This window comes from Aspergillus sclerotioniger (assembly GCF_003184525.1).
Source record: "Aspergillus sclerotioniger CBS 115572 chromosome Unknown BO94scaffold_57, whole genome shotgun sequence".
In the NCBI taxonomy this organism is placed as follows: domain Eukaryota; kingdom Fungi; phylum Ascomycota; class Eurotiomycetes; order Eurotiales; family Aspergillaceae; genus Aspergillus; species Aspergillus sclerotioniger.
The window spans coordinates 45,752-65,812 of record NW_020291047.1 but is presented as its reverse complement, the minus strand read 5'-3'; the positions used below and the strand labels follow the sequence as shown (position 1 = coordinate 65,812).

General features: G+C 48.6%; 8 protein-coding genes across 8 annotated transcripts; 3 read left to right on the top strand and 5 right to left on the bottom strand.

Annotated features, from left to right (window-relative positions):
* Positions 1-263: 263 nt before the first annotated feature.
* On the bottom strand, positions 264-2,652 carry BO94DRAFT_540811 (putative MFS peptide transporter). The gene is made up of 6 exons (XM_025612994.1): positions 2,095-2,652; positions 1,926-2,048; positions 1,657-1,879; positions 1,243-1,611; positions 1,040-1,194; positions 264-985 (listed from the first exon to the last, which is right to left on the bottom strand). Exons 1-6 carry the CDS (start codon positions 2,426-2,428, stop codon positions 303-305), a joined length of 1,887 nt encoding a protein of 628 aa, XP_025461473.1. The 5' UTR covers positions 2,429-2,652; the 3' UTR covers positions 264-302.
* Positions 2,653-4,845: 2,193 nt separating this feature from the next.
* Positions 4,846-6,397, bottom strand: BO94DRAFT_629231 (PI-PLC domain-containing protein). Its single transcript, XM_025617542.1, has 3 exons — positions 5,820-6,397; positions 5,173-5,772; positions 4,846-5,117 (listed from the first exon to the last, which is right to left on the bottom strand). Exons 1-3 carry the CDS (start codon positions 6,391-6,393, stop codon positions 4,900-4,902), a joined length of 1,392 nt encoding a protein of 463 aa, XP_025461472.1. The 5' UTR covers positions 6,394-6,397; the 3' UTR covers positions 4,846-4,899.
* A 647-nt stretch (positions 6,398-7,044) lies between these two features.
* On the top strand, positions 7,045-7,939 carry BO94DRAFT_504739 (uncharacterized protein). Its single transcript, XM_025609519.1, has 3 exons — positions 7,045-7,549; positions 7,596-7,663; positions 7,710-7,939. Exons 1-3 carry the CDS (start codon positions 7,415-7,417, stop codon positions 7,810-7,812), a joined length of 306 nt encoding a protein of 101 aa, XP_025461471.1. The 5' UTR covers positions 7,045-7,414; the 3' UTR covers positions 7,813-7,939.
* Positions 7,940-8,520: 581 nt separating this feature from the next.
* Positions 8,521-10,420, top strand: BO94DRAFT_614271 (alpha/beta-hydrolase; the record flags this gene model as incomplete). The annotated part of the gene is made up of 7 exons (XM_025616729.1): positions 8,521-8,733; positions 8,777-8,861; positions 8,906-9,220; positions 9,268-9,383; positions 9,428-9,725; positions 9,771-9,986; positions 10,034-10,420. 7 exons carry the CDS (start codon positions 8,521-8,523, stop codon positions 10,363-10,365), a joined length of 1,575 nt encoding a protein of 524 aa, XP_025461470.1. The 3' UTR covers positions 10,366-10,420.
* Positions 10,421-11,520: 1,100 nt separating this feature from the next.
* On the bottom strand, positions 11,521-12,867 carry BO94DRAFT_591362 (uncharacterized protein; the record flags this gene model as incomplete). Its single annotated transcript, XM_025616106.1, has 2 exons — positions 11,521-12,155; positions 12,207-12,867. The coding sequence occupies 2 exons, from the start codon at positions 12,865-12,867 to the stop codon at positions 11,521-11,523; spliced, it is 1,296 nt and encodes a 431-aa protein (XP_025461469.1).
* A 1,181-nt stretch (positions 12,868-14,048) lies between these two features.
* Positions 14,049-14,694, top strand: BO94DRAFT_614269 (uncharacterized protein; the record flags this gene model as incomplete). Its single annotated transcript, XM_025616728.1, has 2 exons — positions 14,049-14,613; positions 14,657-14,694. Coding segments are annotated over 2 exons (603 nt in total), but the record flags the coding sequence as incomplete, so codon positions are not given.
* Positions 14,695-15,992: 1,298 nt separating this feature from the next.
* BO94DRAFT_551683 (uncharacterized protein) lies at positions 15,993-16,924 on the bottom strand (the record flags this gene model as incomplete). Its single annotated transcript, XM_025613550.1, has 3 exons — positions 15,993-16,281; positions 16,346-16,652; positions 16,708-16,924. 3 exons carry the CDS (start codon positions 16,922-16,924, stop codon positions 15,993-15,995), a joined length of 813 nt encoding a protein of 270 aa, XP_025461467.1.
* Positions 16,925-18,871: 1,947 nt separating this feature from the next.
* Positions 18,872-19,909, bottom strand: BO94DRAFT_629229 (BTB/POZ domain-containing protein; the record flags this gene model as incomplete). Its single annotated transcript, XM_025617541.1, has 3 exons — positions 18,872-19,632; positions 19,699-19,825; positions 19,869-19,909. The coding sequence occupies 3 exons, from the start codon at positions 19,907-19,909 to the stop codon at positions 18,949-18,951; spliced, it is 852 nt and encodes a 283-aa protein (XP_025461466.1). The 3' UTR covers positions 18,872-18,948.
* Positions 19,910-20,061: the final 152 nt, after the last annotated feature.

Below are 20,061 nucleotides of genomic sequence, written 5' to 3'. Positions count from 1 at the left end.
TGGTTGAAGATGAGCACGAGGGGAGTTAAAAGACGCACAGAGATCTATAACAAGGATAATGTATATTATTAAGAGTGTTCGAGTAGATGCGAAGCCAGACAAAAATAAAGATAACGGAACCAACTAAGTGGAGTGGGCTTAAAGAAAAGCTGGTATCATAATTATCATAATGATCCCTACCGAGGTATTAATGATGTACAGCATTAGGCTGCATGGTACAGATGGATGGATAGGTAGATGAATAGCTGCTGCTTCAACCACAACCCCCCCCCCCCACCCCCCTCTCTCTCTCCCTGGCTATTTTACTTGTGTTCCTCATCGACGTGATTCTCAGAGCGGCCCTCATAGTGGCTCTGGGGAAGATTGTTCAACTCGTCTTCCTGGCGATCGAGTTTATAGTTTGTTAGCCAGAAGCCAATTCCTCCGATGAAGGCTAGGATGGCGACAACGGCGTAGTTCCAGACTAAGAGTGGGTCGTTGGATAAACCAACAAAGGCTTGTCCGATGGCAGAGGAAAAGGCATTCATGAAGAGAGCGACGGCTTGGACTAGGGATCGCATGTTGCGCGGGGCCTTGGTGTAGGCGTACTCGAGGGAGGTCACGGATGCGAAGATCTCGGAGAGACCGCCCAGGATGTAGACGAGGGCTTGGACCCAGACGGAGATTGGGGAATGGGAGTTGAATTCATCCAGACAGTAGTTGGCTTGTTTGCCGCAATCGCCTCTCTCGTAGACGTAGTACTGGGTTACGGTGGCGGCGATCATGGAGAGACCGGCGGTGAAGAAGCCGACGGCGATACGCTTCAGGGGAGTGAAGTTGAAGCCGATCTTGCGGAGGAAGGGGTAGACGAGTTGGTCCATGATGGGGATGAAGATGATGAGGGAGAGGGGGTTGAGATTGTTGATGATGTCGTTGGGGACACCGCCGAGTTTCATGGTCGCCGCTTGGGAGGTTAGGTTGTTGAGCATTTGGTTGTAGGCGAGCCCTGAATTGTTAGTGTGTACTACGGAGCTGAGATGGGGGAGGGGAGGGGGCATACAGTATAGAGGATACCATAAGAAGACTTTGCAGGCTTTGAGGCCACGAGCAACCTCGTCTACCCATTCGTCATCGAATGTCATCCACAGTGGACGATTTGATCCTAGTGCGCTGGGCTTGACATGGTCCCAGAATGGGGTGGGGTTGCTTTTGAATCTATTGGATGTTAGATAATTCTATGCGCGATAAAGTTGGGCTACTTACAGCCGAACAGGGTTTAGAGACCAGCGCCCCTGCATGGCTAGCTTCCACAGGCGAAAGGCTTGCAGGTACACGGACCCGGTAGGCTTGACCAGGTAGTATTTATTCCGGCAGAAGAACAAGACAGTAGGGCAGAAGGTGAACATGATAGTCGGCAGGAGATAGGAGAGCCAGAAGCCCACGTATCGCTCCGCGTACACCATACTGACCTGTCCGAGGATGGAGCCAATGTTGATCATCAGGTAGAAATAGAGATAGATGCGCGCCACAGTAGCGGCAGGGTCGACGATGACGCGCTCTCCGGAAGCGAGGGTCTTGATAAATGGCCTTTCCTCTCGGTATTGCTCTGCGATCAGTGGGGAGATATTCGATCTACTCCGGTTAGACTGTACTGACATATTGTGTCAGAGAGCTCACTTGAAACCACCCGTTCCTATTCCCATGATTATTAGGCCAATTGAGAAGCATCCAATCGCCCCGTGTGGATTCTTGATGACCGGTGGGATGGCGGATATGACGAGGATTGTATGTCCGACCAGGGCGGCTGCGATGGAGAACATGATCGTGCGAAAGCGTCCCCAGTACTGGTCGGCCATGTACGCACCCATGAGGGGCATGATATACGACCAGAAAGAGTTGACTGCTCGTCAGTATCTGTGTACCCCAACTAGGAGAAGGCAGCTTACACAAAGTCAAGCCGGTAGACGCTTGCTGACCCATGCCCAGGGCACCAGGAACCAAGTCTTCGCGACCATGAGTCGCACCGGCAGAGGAGCCCGCGGGAAGAGGACGCTGGATGAAATTGACGACTACCAGGGTTAGTAGTGTGCTGTAGAGGAGATTGGTCAGACATACAAACGGCGGTGGTTCCGTAGTAGGAGAACCGTTCGCACAACTCCACAAAGGCCACTGTGTAGGCCGTCCAAGGTATCTGTCCTGCCACTCGACGGAGAGTCTTCAATTCATCGTAGGTAGGAAAGGTCTTTTGTAAGGATGCGTCGTCTTCATAGGGGACAGACGAGCCCGCAGCGCCTTTTTCGGGGATCGCGCGAATCTCCTCTATCTCAGGCGAGCTGGTCTGTCGCAGTTCAGCTGAGATACGATCCTTTTTCTCGTCGAGATGAGCATCGTGGGTAAAGACTGCAGATTTTGCAATCTCTGCCACTTCAGCGGGATCTGAGGAGTTCATTGTGCCAGCCACGAAGAAGGTTCAACGGAGGTGGGAGGGGAAAACGGGACCTGACACGGAGGGGAAGTTGGCAGTAGGTGGTTTTTAAGACGGACGGGGGGCAAATGTCGTGCAGTGAATAAGTGCCTATCTCTCGTTCGTCCCACCTCCAATCATGGAAGGCACATTGACAAGGAGCCTATCGGTTGGAAACCAGACCACCTCCGAGAGACGCTGGTGACACCGTCGGGGCAATCCCCAAATTGGAGCAGTGCTCTTCTCGCCGTGTCTGGCCGGTGGTGCAACAACCGATATGGTGCGCCGTCGCCACGCCCTCGGACCCCTCCTCCAGCTTGCCAGCCAGCCAGACCCCGGTCGCTGTCTCAGCCGAGTCTGGATAAGGCCTCGCTGATAAGGCCATGATGACGAGGGATTGGCGCGTTTGATGGAATGGGCTTGGCAGGGCTTGGGAGAGGCTGGCACTGGCGGAACGGATGGCTTGGCGGGTAGGCTGGAGTGCAACCTCATGTCTTGGCCCCGAGGGGGCACCAATCCCCGCCTGCGGAGGTCTGCTCCTGGTGGCTTCCTCTTGGCACGCCAGGGTCCAACGACCACGCGATGTCTTTCGGAGGAACCCGACAATCCCCAGTACTTCCCCCCTGACAGTTACACGGTTCCCGGTGGTGTCTTATCTCGCCAAGAGTGAGAATGGTGGCGGAATTTGGCTCGGATATCCGCAGTGGGTTCGTGGAACAACATGGACAAGCATTCCTAATTCTTTGTCTTCATACACTTAGATTCGGAACGTTAGTCCAACCAACCAAGAGCACTGCCTCGGCTGAACACCCCTGATCGTGGCACGTGTCTACTGCTGGGGAGGTTTGCCCTTCCTGCAATTTTTGCTTGATGTTATCTGCTTTATGTTTTGGGCCAAATTGTTCAACAACAAAAACGAGATGCAAAAGATTGGGCTGAGGTTGAGTGCCTCTTGCTTTCCCCACATATATACCAAACCAGGGTTCCCTTCCTTTCCTAGAGGGTGGACACAAGGCATCTACCTGACAGGCAATCGGACTATCTCTGGATATTCATACATTTGCAGTGGAAACCTTCATCCATATCTGACCACAATGGCTTCATGATATCCGAAGCCTAGTCTCTGCCTGACAACAGTTTACTCGGTTTTATAACGAACGGCCCGAAATTCCGGATGACGTATCAACTCGTGCCAATAATGCCCATAAGATAATTAATTCAATCAACCAAATTTTATGAAATCCTTAAATACTTAAGAGAGCTCCCTTCTCTGACGACGTATTATCCTTAAAACTGGGATACGTTATTGTCCGCTGAAGATCTCCCCGCAACGGAATCATTCCGCACTGCATTGAGTTCCCCACGTATGCCTTCAATGGCGGTTGGCGGCAGATATGCCAACACTGTTACCAAATTTTGGGGTTTTGTCAAGCTTGACGTGCCATACGAGCGACATCATTCTAATATTGGAACTGTCTTATCTCGAAATGCATCTCATGCAGAAACCTTGATCTATTAATATAAAAGATGCTTAGTTACTATCCCAAACCACATGAACATTCAACCCACACATTAACACCATAATTATGAACCCAGCGCATTTCATTCGATAACTCTTACTCAAACCTCAAAAATCGAGACCTACCTCCGTAAAACACCAGCCGCTATCACGGGAATATCCATCCTACTCCGAATATTCGAAATGACATGCAGTGGAATCATTGTCGGCAGTCTAGTCAAACATTCACTCTTCGACCACTAGATCAATTTATAGAAGATCAAATCAAATACTATCAAATCAGATAAGATCCCCCAAATCAATAACACTTCCTTGCTGGTGGAAATGTCAAAGGAATCGCGAAAATCCACTTTAGGATGGTGGCCAATAGGGACGTGTCGTTTACGCGTCTTAATTTATAGTATTCACATGATGGAGTGTGAATGAATAAATGGTGTTAAATAGAATATATAAAAGTAGGTTTGGGCGATTATATGCTCTCTTTATTGGAGTGAGATGTGGGATTATGGATTGAGTAGCAATAGGTATCCCGATTTTCTGGGTGTTACTTGCTAAGGGGGTATTTACTTTGTGGGTAGTACGGAAGGTTAGGAGTAGTGGGGTGGGTTGGAGAATTGGGTTGGGCATAAATTTAGGTGTTATGAGGATGGTATTGATTAATGAGAGATAGGGGTGGGTTATATTAGGGATAATGCTTGATATGTATGGGAATATATTTGGGGAATGGTCTTTTGTTCTATTCTGTGTATTTATTGTTGGAACCTATTCACCTGGGAATTGTTCCACTAACCTGAGAGGTATCTCTTTTAGTCTAGCTGGGAAATTATATAATTTATATCACGCAGGTGCTGGATATATACTACAAGGGACTGTAAACATTTGAGTCAGTATAAGGCAAATGTAGTTGAGGGTGGTATATATCATCTATCACATTCTATTATAGTCCAAAGGTGACCAAGCCAACAACAGTAAGCACAGGTAGCCACATATACGAGGTATCAACCATTTTCGTTCCCGCACTCTTCGACCCTCCACAGCACTTCCCGTTGTATGTGACATTGTTCATTTCGGCGGCAACTTCGAACACCGAGCCCTGGAAGTTACCGTCGTTGTAGTAATCCACGAGGAGGAAGTTCGGTGGTCGGTCCCATTTGGCTGTTAAATCCATCGTTAGTATAATGGTGTTCGGAGTGGGAGAAGTTGCACTCACCTCTACAGTCGTTCGCCATCAAGCCCAAACTTCCGTATCCCGACACTGCGTTTGTTTCATTGATCTGCGCCGAATCCGGAACCAAGATGTCGATCCCCTCGAATTCAATCTCGATATTCAGGTTGTGATTGATCATGTACATCCGATCCACGGCCTGCGCGGCGGTGATGCCGGGTGGTCGTTGCACGGTGCAGGGGAACGAGGTGTTCAGTGGCGAGAATGGCGTTTCCCACATCTGTGTGAACTCATCGAGGATGTATGGTATAGCCGTCTGGTTGGCCTGGTAGTCCATGAATACGACTGCGCGTTTGCCATCCAGGATCATTTCAGAGAGTGTGGGCCAATCGTCCAGGCTCATCGGGATGATCGACGGCTCGTAGACGTAATCGATAAGACCAGAGTCCTCGATAGGACTGGTAAAGTTCCAAGGAGAGACGTAGTCGGAGTTGACAATCAGGATGGTGACCACGTCGTAAGGGTTTTCCTTGATCCAATCGGTCACGGTGGTGAGGTAGGTTTCTAATGTGCCCATGTTGAGAAGGTCGCAGGAGGTGTGACAGAGGTAGATGTCGTCTTCATAGTAATGTGCTTCGAATGAGACTGAACCATGTTAGCCTAACCTGATGGTCGGATGCTGGTATCCTTACGCATGCGCACTCCATCCTCGAGCTGAGTCTTGACCTTGTACATCTGATTGGCCGCGATGTTGTTCTTCTTCACGAACGGACTGTTATGTGCTGTGACCATGGTGATGTTGGAGTATTGTCTGCTGCAGAACTCGGTGTAGCCATTGCAGGGCTGCGAGTTGGCCGGGGTGGTTGCGGTGGCGGTCGAGGTGCTACTGTCAACGCGGGTGCCGGTCACGACGACTTTCGTGTCCGTGGTGGTGGCCGCTGTGGTGGTGCCATTTGTGGATGTAGTAGTATTGAAGGCGGTGGTAGTCGCAAAGGTGGTGGGGGTGATGCTGTCAGCGACAGTGATGGTGGTGGTGTAGCTGATGTAGCTGCCGGTGGGAACCGCCGCTGCGGTTTCGGTGGTGACCACGATGATCGAGTCGCTGGAGTCAGTTGATGAGTGTTTCGATGAATCGGTGGAGGACGAGGTAGAGGAGAGATCGGAGGAGAGATCGGAGATGGAGGTGACTTCGCTCGTGCTCTTGGCGCCCACGTGGAGGATCCCCCGCAGCAGCAGCAGGAGCCCGAGAGAAGTGACCGCAACCATGGTGAAATATGTGGTGTGAAGAACCGATCAAGCCGTCGACCAGATTTTATTGTCCGATCTTGTTCGCCACATCAGTCGGGCCGGTGAACCGATCTCTTGGCCTCCACGCATTGCGCATCCCCAGATGGGGTGACGTCGGCGGTGGTCCTCACAAACCCACCAGAAAGCTTGGCTTACTTGGTTGCGCCCGGCATTTGTCCTGCAACGAGGCCCGGAAATGCCCCGGAATAGTCGGGAATCGCTGACCGATCGCCAATGGCTCTGACATCATCTGAATTATTTCTTATACTACATTGCACTGGTGGTTGTGCTCATTATTGAGCATCGAGGGTGGTTGTGCCTGGCGCGAATCCTTCTGCCTAAAGTTTCGGGGGTCCATGGATGAGCCGGTCGCTGCAGAAACTTTTTCCGGTCAGCCCCTGACCATTCGTTCCACGAGGCAAGGCTGACCAGTGCAGTAAATAGCGGAGGGCCTATCCCACATGAAGACGATAACCACACAATAGTTGATGCGCTAACTAAAATGCTCAGCCACCGTGTTGCTGAAGAGCTACTGTGACTCCGGCCCCATCCTTCCGGTCCACTAAGCGCTGTCATTACACCTGGCAACCGGCCAATTCCACGCAGAATATATACTATTGCTAGAAATGGAATACATCCAATCACTAGGCCAGCCATTATCAAGCACCATGCACTGTTGAATAGACAAGCCAATGGCGCCCTGCAGTCTCCAGCGGTCCTGCCAAACCACAGCTGAATGCCACGATATGCTGGATTCGTGGCCGGAGTGTTTGGCTAAGATGAAGCAGCGATGGTCAGGGAGCCGAATTCCCAAGTCCAATTATGAGGATAATCATGCCTTATCTCGCCCCAACTGCCAAGTGGACCGGTGCGACGGCGGCTCGTCCCTTACCCCTGGCGTAGCTTCATTCAAGTTCCTTTTAAGGGGGCCCCGTCCGTCGTAACCCCTTTCCCTTGAAACCTGCGCGTCTGATCTTCTTCATCGGACACAGGCCTCAAAATGTTCGGCAATGGTTTGATGTCGTGGCTTCGGCTTTCTTCCGAGATGGCCGTGCCCGAAAGCAAATGGGATCCCGCGACCCTGACTATGCAGCCTGCGAGCCCATCGGCGGAGCACGTTATTACGGAGCAACCGGTATGCCAGATGTCTCTCCTAGTCAACTAAGATCTAACGGGAACAGCGCACCGGAGAATCGATGCAGCTGCAGATCCGCGGTGGCGGTGAGGGAGAGGACGTCTGCTGTGGAGTGTAGGTCGCGCTCGCTGTCATAAATGGGGACATACTAATTGCATAGATGCGCCGGTCTCTGCTGTTTTGAATGCTGCGAATGCTGCTGTGGCGGCGATGACGGTCCTCCAGGTCCTCCTGGCCCCCCTGGGCCTCCGGGACCTCCGTGAGCTTGAACATTGTCTAGGCTTGGAGGATGTGCTTGAGCTTGGAATCTGTCATTTTCTTCGATGGTTGTTAGTTGTTGTTGCTCAACCCATTCTCCAGGCTCAGTGGTTGTTGACTGTAATACATTCCGTTGTGATAGTGATCAATTTATACCCTTTTATCACAAATCTCAGGGCACGTCCCTCTTAACCATGCCAAGTCCGCACGGGATCTTCCTGTTCAAGGTCTGACAATCGATGGGGAGCAAGTATCTAAGACCATCCCGTGTTGGCGGTTAGACAGTGGGGTCATAGTTTGCTTGGTGACGATGTCGGCCATTTGTCATTCACTTACTCGACAACATCCGGTTGCGGAGAGTGGTGGTCCGAGAAAGTTCAGTCTTTGACCCGGATCCCTTCAAGCTCGGCCTTAATTTCCCGAATGGCAACGTGGGGGTGGGACCCCGGATTTCCCCACAAACCTTGGATGTCCAATACTCCAATTCTCTCCCGTGTGCCATGCTAATTCCTGGAATATCATGCCATCCAAGCTCGGCCGCCCAATGCGTGTGTTAATGCCGAGTGATGTCTGCAGCTTCTCGCCAATGTCGTATGTCGTCCTGGCTCTATCTGAGCGCGACATTGAGGGGTGTCCGTGTCTTGGCTATTCTATATAAGACGATCTCGTCCCCTTCTCATCGTTGAAATGAACAGGCCACAGAGATCTACATTATGGTACAAGCTACAGTGTTTGGATTGCTCGGGCTGGCAGTGTCTGCCTTGGGCACCTATGCGCCTTACTACGCAAACTTGACCTGGGAACCCGCGCGGACTCTCTCCAACTGGTCCAACCTCACCGTGGAGACGCGGACAGGAACGTTCATTGGCATGCTCAATGACACCTATCCGGACGTCCGTCAGTTCCTCAGAGTTCCATATGCCAAGGTAGGTCTCTAAGATATATGCTTGACGCGTCTGACATGATCAGCCTCCTGTTGGCGATCTTAGATGGCTTCCTCCTCAGAGGCTGGACAATTCAAGCAGGAAATACGACTCTACCTTCTATGGGCCAGGTGAGTCCTCAACATCTTCTACCTGGGTATGCTAACCTTTATAGCCTGCCCGCAGTACGTGCCTTCGACGAGTTCCTTCTGGAATGAATATGAACCGGAAAACCTGCTGCTCAGCATCGGGGAAACTCTCAACCAGGGGTCAACCGCGTGGTCGACGTCGGAGGATTGTCTGTCGCTGGCAGTATGGACCCCTTCTTACGCCAACGCAACATCGAAGCTACCAGTCGCTTTGTTTGTCACCGGTGGTGGTGGCATTACTGGGGGTATTGAAATACCTTCCCAACTGCCATCGGCTTGGGTGTCGCGGTCCCAGGAGCATATTGTTGTTACTATCAACTACCGTGTCAACATTTTCGGAAGTGAGTGGTCAATGTTGAAGTATGTGCAATCTGTTGACGTATGTTAGATCCCAAGTCCCGGGCTTTGAATGATACCTCTCTCACCCTGATGGATGTAAGAGCTGCAGTGGAATGGGTTCATGAGAACATTGAAGCGTTTGGAGGTGACACAGACAACATCATGGTCAGTCTACTGACCCACTACATGGCTAAGCTAACAGTATACAGCTATGGGGGCAATCACAAGGCGCACTTTTGACCCATCTGTACACCCTCGCATGGCCGGAGGAGCCTCTTGCAGCCAAGTTCGGCGTGATCTCGCAAGGAGCTTCCGCGACGATTAATCCGTCGACCACGACTGATGTGTACGAAGACTTTGACATTGTGGCCAAAGGACTGGGTTGTAATTACGGCGATGATGCCGAGGCCGAGCTGGAGTGCATGCGGGGGATCTCGTGGGTCCAGATTGAGGAGTACATCAACCGCTACAACAACTCTCCTTCAATTGCTTTCACCAATTATATCCGTGGGTATCCCTCCTTTCTTCCAAGTTGATACTAATGGTGTGCAGCCGATGAGCGATACATTTTCTCTGACGAAAGCCAACGCTATCTTGAGCGCAAAGTTGCCCGGGGTCCATCGATTCGGTCCGATGCAGCACGGGAATTTCCCAGCGAGAATACCACATCAGTTGATGTCGACGAAGGTGTAGCAGACTGCTTGGCAGTGACCGATTCCGCACTGCGCGCATCGATTGGATTGGAGACGTATCGCTACTACTGGGCAGGTCAGTCATCTCCTACCTTTGAGCTGGGGCGATACTAACATTCACAGGCAATTTCTCGAATATCAGCCCAGTGCCATGGCTAGGTGCATTTCACTGGACCGACCTGTTGATGATCTTTGGCACGTATATCCTGGATGTGGGTGAGATTTCGCAGCTGGAAGTGGACACATCCGCTACGATGCAAGATTTTCTCCTCGCCTTCCTGAAAAGCTCGTCGAGTGTCAGTGAGACGGTTGGTTGGCCAGCGTACTATGGGAACCAGTCGAACGGGGGGTTGATCTTGGAATTTGGCAATGGAACAACGGTGCAGAACATTACCGGGGACTGGCTGGATGCTGGATGCTATAACTCGTCGATTCCATTCCGGATCTGGGGTTAACCAGAAGGCCTGCTCTACAGATACCCTACGAATTGATAAGCAATATAAACACTCCATATATCCAGACTACTCACATACTAACCCTCCTTTTCCCTCGTCTACTCATCCCGTTTCTTCCCTTCCCACACTCCCCTCTCCTCTAACCCATATAATACATAAATTCTCACTCAACACACCACCCCCACCCCACCAACCACCGCCCTTACATCCACCATGGATAAATCCCCCCGCACGACACCCTTATTATCGAACCGGTAATACACGCATTCAAATTTCAACAAGATCCTTATCCTATTGTACGTGAACAGAGAGAACGGTGGATAATTTCTTAGTTGAGTCAGCGTTCTTAAATTTGTGGTATCTGGGGAGGAGAGATCAAGGGGGATTATTGTCCCGTGATAAATATAATATCTATTTCGCTCCTAAGGGGTCGGGGGGAGGGTATATCGATGTGTTCAGATACGATAGGATGGATCATGGGTTCCTGATAGTATTCTTCTACATGTAGGAGGGGGTTTAGTTGGTGATGAAGATGATGCAGGGGTTAGATTAGGTTAAGTTGGGTTCGGTAGGGTGGGGTGAGGAGAAGCTATTAGAGTAAGGTGTATACGGAGTAGAGATACCAGGGTTCTACAGGGGAAAATGAGGAGGTGTATATATAGTCAATAGGGTTCAGAGTCTGTCAGATCCCTTTTTACGGTCATTTCGGAAATTGGGGCGAAGGAATTGTTTGTTTGTTTGTTTGTTTGTTTGGGGAGATGATGGGGTAGATGATGCGGGGTAGAAGAGTATATGAATGTAGTGTCAGGGGTGGTGATAGAGAAAGGGGAGCCTTGGATGAATAATGAGGGAGGAGTGGTTGTGTGTTTTGCATGGGTTATATATAGAATGTTTTTTTTTTGTTGTTATTAGTTGGTGAATACGGGATATCTGGGTAAACCGGCTTATCGGCAACAGCGCGGGGAGAGCTTATCCGGCTGTTCCTGGCGAGGGGCAGTGCCAATGTGGGGCGGTGGGTACAGATGGGTGGATCTCCGAGGTCCCGGTTTCCGAGACCCGGTTCCGAGTTGATTGTTTACTTTAGTTGGATTATGTGTGGTTTTCAGAGAAATCCTTTGGAGATAATAATATCATTTCTAGAGAGAAAGAATGAATTCAGTCTTCCTCAACCTCCCCTTCCTCGACAGTCATCTCCGCTATAGCTTCGATAATGTCATCCGACCCACAACACCTGGAATTTTCCAGGAGGAACTGGATCAGTCCTTCGCGAGATCTCTTATACTCTTTCAACTTCTCTGGGGAAACCGCCAGAGATGCCTCCATAAGTCGGGAGAGCAATTGGGTCCAGAGGTAAATTTCTTCAAAGGCACCATCACCATGGTCGAAGATACGAAGTGTTAGCATGTATCTGTGGAGGTTATTGAATCCTAGATAGAAGTCGTTATGAAATTCTCGAAGGTAAACTGCGCGAAAGGCCTTCGGCGGGTCATATTCTGGGAAGCCCCCGACCACGCCAGGCCGGAAACTTTCTTCCATGATGTGGGTCTGTAGCAGGTACGCCAGTTGCCTGTGGAAATGCACCACCGTAAGACGAATTGCTCTGATAGACCTACAGTCCCAGCCTTGGGAAGGGGCAACAAAGATATTCCATTCATTAGACTTGGAGTTGGACACATCGCAAATTTCTGGAATTCTTTCCGTGACGGAAGAAAGCTTCAGTCTCCAATCGTCACCTTTCGACTCGTCATCCAGCCTGTATGACATCAAAGGGCTGTTGATGTAGACTGGCCCTATCGAAAATAATTAGAACTATCTTGGATTTTATCGGAGGGAGAACTCACATGGGGGACCCTTGAAATTCACCAGTGATTTATTAATTGTCCAGGATTCGGCCCAAGGTGCTTCTTCTATCTCGTCTTCAATTGATAGGTATGATGAGAGTACCCCTGCCCTGACTTTTCCAGATACAAGATCTACCAGCTTAGGTAATTTTGCTCTCTCAACGCCCTCAATCAGTTCACCATAGTCACGGGCCTCACCATCCATATTCTTGCCACGTCCAGAGGCTTCATTATATTTGGAGGCGATCCAATTGGCAAACTCATTGAACGTATCATACTGTTCCGCACGGGCGTCGAGAGATGCGCTGATTTGGAACCCGACGTTGACCTCGTTCAACTCTTGAGGGGTTTTGATTTTGAGTTTAAAATTATATATGGAGGCGAACCACGTGGCAAACTGAAGGAACATCTCCCTCCTCTGTACCACACGGGCGTTGAGCCACGCATTGATTTGAGATCCGATGTTGGTTTTGTTCAACTCTCGAGGGGTGTTAGACTGAGAGGCCTCAATATCAATATATTCCCCACGTTCAGAGCATTCATGATATTTGTCGCCAAGCCAATCGACAAACTCGGCGAACGTATCATTCTGTTCCACAGAATACCACGCCCTGAGTTGGGATCCGACGCTGGCGTCGTTCAACTCTTCAGGGATGTTCATTTTGCTTGAATCAGAAGACGAGTTAGAAACCAGAGGGACACGACTGCAGAACTGAAAGTTTTGAGAAAGAGACTGGGTGAGTGTTCGAGGTATCCTTGATCTGTGAATCTATGGGGTTTTTTATACCTTGAAGGAAGTCATCGGATCTATCTTAGATTGTAGTTTGTCGTTCTATGTCTTTGCCTTCTTTATCAATTATTGGCTGACACCGCGGAGACGACCCATTTTGGGTGTATCATATGATCAATTTTCTTCTGAGGGACTCTGATTGCTACCGCAAGTAAAGAGACCAACACTGAGCTTACCCAGGTTTTACTGAAAGAATATGAGGCTGTGATTCAAGGATGCAAGATGAGGATGCAAGATGACAGGGAGATACGAGGGCCTCAAATGATACCTTCCGAAGTGGGAAGGCGAGTCCCGCAAGAGAATGGGAATCAATGCATTCTAACAAAGAAAGCACAATGAACAAAGAGAGTATTGTGGCTGTTATTGTGGATTCTTGAGAATGCATTCTTTGTGGTCTAGGTTCCAGTGCCTTTGGAGATAATATCTTGGCATAGTCGGAACTTAGGGCCATAGCGAGGGACATATCCCGTCACTCAGCAGCTGTGAGTATTTCTCATTATCGTGAAATAAGTTATGACAGCTTGTTGCTGCAGTATCCGGACTCAGACCTGTTGATTCAACTTTCTTACTCGCTTGTGTAGCTGAACACCACGCAGTATGTGAATGCGATGAAAGAGAAAGACTGACAAACAACATCCTACCAATGAACCAGGAGTCCATGGGACTCACTGAGAGTCCACTGGACCGTTTGACTCCAGCCAGCTCTCAATGGATTCAATACAACTCCTAGGGCATTTTTATGAATCAAACCATGTCAGCTGAAAATATAGGCAGGTTACTTGCTTACCAGGCCAATATATGAGATTGCCGGTAATACAGCATGGCTCACATGCGATTAAGGCTACGTCTGCTTATAATAACGACATATCGCATCCTCGAGGACGTTTACACTACCGTATCAAAGGATATTGACACTATACTAAAGCAACATCTCTTTGTATCCTATTTATCACACAATATTCTCCCATAATCATCCTCTCAAGAAAATACAGCTCCCTTCCAACCCTCTCCATCTATACCCTACAATCGGCTATCCCCTATCTAAACCCTATCGAACAGCCTCCTCCTCCGTATATATACCCCATACCCCGCTCAACAGAAGTACCACATCTAAACCTCATCCCTCCCTCTCAGACCCCACCAAAATGTCCCCCTCCCGATCCTACAACCCCTTCCACCTCATCCCAAACAGCCTCTCCCAGAACCCAGAACCAGAACCCAACCCTGAACCCTCTCCCTCTACCTCTCCTGAATCACCCGACTCCGAATCTGAATCCGAATCCGAAAACGAATGGGCATCAGACTCCGAAACAGAATCCGAACCAGAATCCGAACCAGAACCCGAACCAGAACGATCTCCCTCACCCTCGCCCAGACCCCTTTCCCCCTCCCCAATCCTAACCCCATCCTCCTCCACACCCAACCCCAACCCACACCACCAACCCATAACCCTCCGCCTCGGTCCCTGCCGATACAACACCAACAACAAAGATATCTCCCGGAAACACTGCTGCAGGTGTAATTCCGGGCTCTGCAGTCGCGAAATCCGAAAAGTGAATCGGAATGATGCGTGCGATGAATGTGGACATGCTTATTATGTGCATCAGAATTATAGACGTGAGTTTTTTTTTTTTTTTTTACCCTTTTTGGATGTGGATAGGGGGGGATTTGGGGGTTGTGGGGGTAGGGTGTGGATAAGGGCTAATGTAATCTAGATGGAACGGTGACGGATGCGGAGACGGGGAAGAGGGTGGTTTTTGTTTCGGTGAGGGGGGAAGAAGATAAGGAGGAGGGGAGAAGAGGAGAAGAAAGGGGAGGAGGAAGGGGAAAAAGAAGGTGATGTTTGGGTTTGTGAGGGGGGATGGGGAGGAAGAGACACGTAGGGACAGGAATAGGAATAGGGAGGAGAAAGGAAAGAGGAAGGATAAGGGGAAAGGGAGAGAGGGGAGAGGGAGAAGGAGACGGATAGGATGAAGTTGAAGAAGAGGAATCAGAAGGTTGGGTTCTTGGATAGGTGGTTTTGATTAGAAGGGAATTATTAGAGGGTTGGTGAATATCTACTGGTTATGTTATTTGGGCAGTAAAAGTGCTGAACATTGTGTTTTAGCAGATGGTTGTATTACATTGTATTTCAGAGTAAAGGGAGGTTTCATGGAAGTATCACGTATAAGAGATGGAGAGGAGGGAGAGCAGCCAGAAAAGAGAGAAACCTAGATGGGTATGAATAAAACGAGGATGTACTGAACAATCACTGTATTGAATCTTTGGTACAATGTCTATGTTCAAGCCACAAACCCTCCAAACTATTATGCCTATGGAGATTAAATCACTATGGATATGAATTACATTCCAAGAGTATCAGGGCTATGATGGGAAGTATGTCCTGAATTGGTCCCACTTATCACTCATCTTATTAATCAAATCAAGTCATATTCTATTCCATTGGCCTAATAAACCCCGCTATATATGATGTTAGCTATGTAGGGGCACTCGCCCTATTATATTGTAATATGGGTTGAACGGTATGGCAGAAGGATGTGGTAAGTGATCATTAGTATATATATGGTAGAACATCCTGGCTCGGGTATGTTCTTCTGCGCAAGTTTACTGTTATGACGGTCCATGCAGTTCCTTTACGCAGATATTCACAAGACTAATCAGTGGTCCAAACGCTCACGTTTGACTACTTTGTGTCGATAGTATTACTCTTATTAAGGGCGAAGTCTGGTAGGTCTATGTTATAAGTCTACGACGAGAATGAACTTCGGGAATATTTGATAAACACTGAAATACCAATTTGTAGCGACTAGTTAAGAAAAGAGTGACTCAGTCGGTTCAGAAACAAACAAAAACCATACAGATAATTGATGAAATCACAATTTGTAGCAACTAGGTAAGGAATGAGTGACATAGTGGGCGCAAAACAAGCAACAAGCAAAAGCAAGGCAAAGTAGGTCCAAAGCCCACATTATCGAAGTGGTGCCAGACAAGATACTCTACTGCACTTCCTCGGTAAACAAGTTGTGCGTCAGATATGCCACAGGTCCGCAGCCAGGTTCTGAGGTAACCTGATTCAAGTCAAGATCAGCTTCAGGAACATTCTCCGTTATAAATTTCTGGAGGCCTTTAATATCCTTCTGGTACTTGAAAAGACGAGTATTCTCAATACTCAGTGATGCCTTAGCGAACCAAACGAAGTACTCCACCCATAGAGGGAGCTTCTTATACATCAGAGCATTCGGAGTAATGTATATCTCGGGGAAGCGTTTTTCAATGTCCTCCAATCTGCATCCCAGAGTCGTTTCCGCGTAATCCTTAACAACCTTGAAAGCTTCTTTCTCCTTTTCACAGTCGTCCAGTTTGTTGTGAAAGCCCTCCTTTCTCTTCCGGACTCATTTTAAAGACATCCTTCTTCATCCCAGCCATCATCATGTTGGTTTCAAAAAAGTGTATCCAGGCATGTGCCCATGCTTTGAATTGAGAAATACCAACACTCGGCTCCAGTGGCCGAATTGTCACCTTTTGCTTTGGGAGGGTGTTGACGAATACGAATTCGCAGGCATTGTTCAACTTTGCCCAGAAAGAACGGACGTCTTCTCTCCAGTTGCTGTCTTCATTAACAAACATGTCCGGAAACCGAATTATAACGGTACAACCTATCCAACCAAGTTAGTTATTAATCAAAATATAGGAGGGATAGGGATTACTCACTTCCGTCACCAGACAGCGACTCGTCCAACTGCATGCTCCATGAGTATGCATTGCTTGATGCGGGGCCATGTTTGATGATACGGGGACCATCAGTCAAGTTCAAATAATCAATGAACTTATTGAATCCTTCGCTCTTGTTCCATTGACCGTTGAGACTTTGGGTATCTCTGGGCTTCAGCCCCACGAGTGATTCAATCTCAATTCGCAAGTTCAACATTTTGTAAGAGATGATTTTGTTTTTGGAGCAGAGAAAAACTGGCGGAGTCTGATGTGGGTTGGATCAAAAGGATAGGAGCTTGGGGAACTCTGGAGAGATGAGTGGGTAACGGGAAAGATGAGTGCAGGGGGTCTTGAGGGACATTATATAGACTTGCAACACTTCACTAGATGCATCTAGATTTTAATCTGTGTTTGGCTTGTTTCGGTTATCTCCATCGTAAACCCTAGGGAGTATATGGGTGTAACGTGAAGCTCATTGCTCGTATATTAGACCCGGAATTTGTCATTTGGGATTGTTGTTTGCGAAGGGAGTTTTAGATACCTGCATCCATCGACATTGTACATTCGACATCCAATCAAGGGGAACATCGCAGGGTGTCACAAAGAGACAAAGGGGGGTAAAGGGGAAATCTACAAAGTGAGGGAAAGTCCGAAACAAAGAAATGGCAGGATGTCACGGGTTGATGTCACGGGGTGAAATCGATGGAGCTTATCCGGCACCATGATTCCTTCCTTGACTGGACTACCTGGAGTTGCAGATGTTCATTACTGCTTTGTCTCATTGAAGACAGAAGAATTGCCGGGACCATCCAATACAAAGGATAACAAAGGAGGACCTGACAATAGACCTTCGTATCCAGGAGAACAACCGGAACCGCGTCGGCTTGGGAAAGACTAATTTCTTTGTGGTCAGGTACTCAAACTATAATCCATGCAGTATAAGATATCGTCTCGGAAAGAGCCAGCAGTTGGTGCCAATGGCTTCGGGGTATCACTTTTCGCTTGACTTGCTGTTCTAATCTATACAAAGTTAATGAATTGTAAAGATCACATGTTACTATGACTCCCTGCCATAGTCGGAAAGTCTCGTATTGTTGATCTCCGTTTGACGTGGTGTATGTAGGAATGCACTATAAACATTACTTGAGTAAATTAATTGGTAAATAGGTCCCTTGAGGCATGACTAATATGGGCAGCTCGTCACCAAAGTTTATGGTTGCTCTGGAGACTTATGATCGTTCCTTTGTGTGGATGCCTACTTCATTGGGGTTCATGAGTGAAATGATTTCTCTACTCTGACAAACTTGCAAGCACGATCAAGCCTTTTCTCATCATCAATGTGACGCTCATTTGAGGGAATAAAATGTCGCTTATTGACTGAAGGCAAGCCAGATATTTGGGACACATATGTTTGCGGATCGGCTCTGGGAGTCAGGACTAGCGAGAGTACTGGGCTGGCCAAACCTTTCTGTGAAAGCAGGCATGTCGCTCTTCATTGTGTAATCGCCGGTGTAGAGGAATTGAAGCGTCTTCTCGTCGACTAGGATAGGCTCGACGTCCTTGATTTTGATTTTTCTGCATGATGCCTGGGGTTGCAGTATGTGTTAGTTGTGGACTTTGTTCATAAGGAGGGGTGTTTGGGGTACGTTGAAGTTGCCATCACAGGCTAGAGAAAAGTAGCTAGACTGGGAACAGACGATGCATCGGTGCGCAGGAAACTTTCGTTCTCCGCGGACGATTGTAAGGTCGCTCCGTTTGGTGTTTAAGAACAGGCTTGGGATGTGAGGAATTTACGAGGACGGCGGAAGAGTACGCCTAATCTTGAGATGGTCATATATCCTGCCTCTGGCTTTGTTTTCAGTTCAGATTCTGTATGGCCCTCTACCGCCGTGTCATGCTGGAGCCTTCTTACCGGTCTTTGGTGTCTTCGTTGGCGTTGTGGTCATTTGAAAGGCGCGTGTCCAGGGAGGAGGCTTCTCTGGTTGGCCTGTCATTTGAAAGAGTCGGCTGGTACAGGAGAGGGTGAGGTAGGGGAGACGCGAGGGGGGGAATAGCTTGTAAGAGGGAGACGTGGGGAAGACGGTGGAGTCCTTGCTATAGAAAGTAGAGAGACTGTCATGTGATGGCATAACTATGGATGAAGCAGAATTCTGAACCTATCATGCGCTACAATAAGTAAATAGCAGTAGAACACAACTAAGAGCAGAGTGACATGCAACTGAACGCCGAGAAACCAACTCCTCAGTCACGGGTGACCGACTTGCCAAACTCACCAGCACTCCTCTTGTACTGATAAAGCTCAGATCGCAGTGCAGTATTCTCTCTTCCCACTCTGGCCACCTTCTCTTTCATCTGCATGTGTGTGCATGCGTACTGGACCATTTCGAGCTGAAATCCTCGATTCGCCATCATACTCGCGATGCAAATGTCCCGACAAAACTCTGGTACGTAATCCAGAATCTCCTGGTCAAGGATCTGAGGTTCTCCTTCCTTTCGAAACAGATATTCCAGATTGCGAAGCACCATGTCAATCACGCAGTCTCGAAGCTTCCGCTCCTTTTTGGTCGAGTAATACACTTCGATCACTGCGGCCTGGAACCCTTCCTGATCGCGGATCTGCCCAAATGACTCCTTGAAATTCTTGACGGTCTCCTCCTCCAGCTTAGGAATCTCATAGTAGACAGCTAGAGCGTACATCATGGCGTGCAAGCAGGGTGCATATATTTCGTCATCAGGGAAAACGATTCCGTTGGGATCATCCATATCTTTGATCATAGTATTCAGACGTTCATTAGGCAGATCGGGAACGGTCAAGCCAATGGTGTCGGCACTGTAGCTTCCAGTGTAGAGAAACTCGAGCATCTTCTCAATCAGCACTGGCTGCTTGTCATTGAGGACAATGTTCTTCTTGTCTTCCCCTAGGATCTGAGCCGGCTGTCAGCTTGACTCGGGTGGACTCTATGTCACATAACAAATGAAAAGTGTTGTTACCTTCCACTTTTCATGGCAGGCACATTTAAAGTACGCCGAGTGTTTGACCAAGACTTTCTTGTGGGCAGGAAAGATTCTGTCTCCGCAGATGATGGACACGTCGCTGCCCTCGGAGCTCAGGAACAGGCTATTCCAGTCAGCTTGTTAACTCTGAGAAGAGCCATACAAACCTTGCAATAGGGTTGTCCTTGCTGTCTTCCTCTTCTGCCATGGTTGCTCGAAATGGTGCCAGTAGACGAGATATGACATGCATCCCAGTATCTTTGGTTCGGGGCATCATAGGTGGTGTATCAACATGATTATGAGTCGTATACCAACACAAGGGAACACACTAGGACTGTTTGAGAACACTCTTTGTTCACA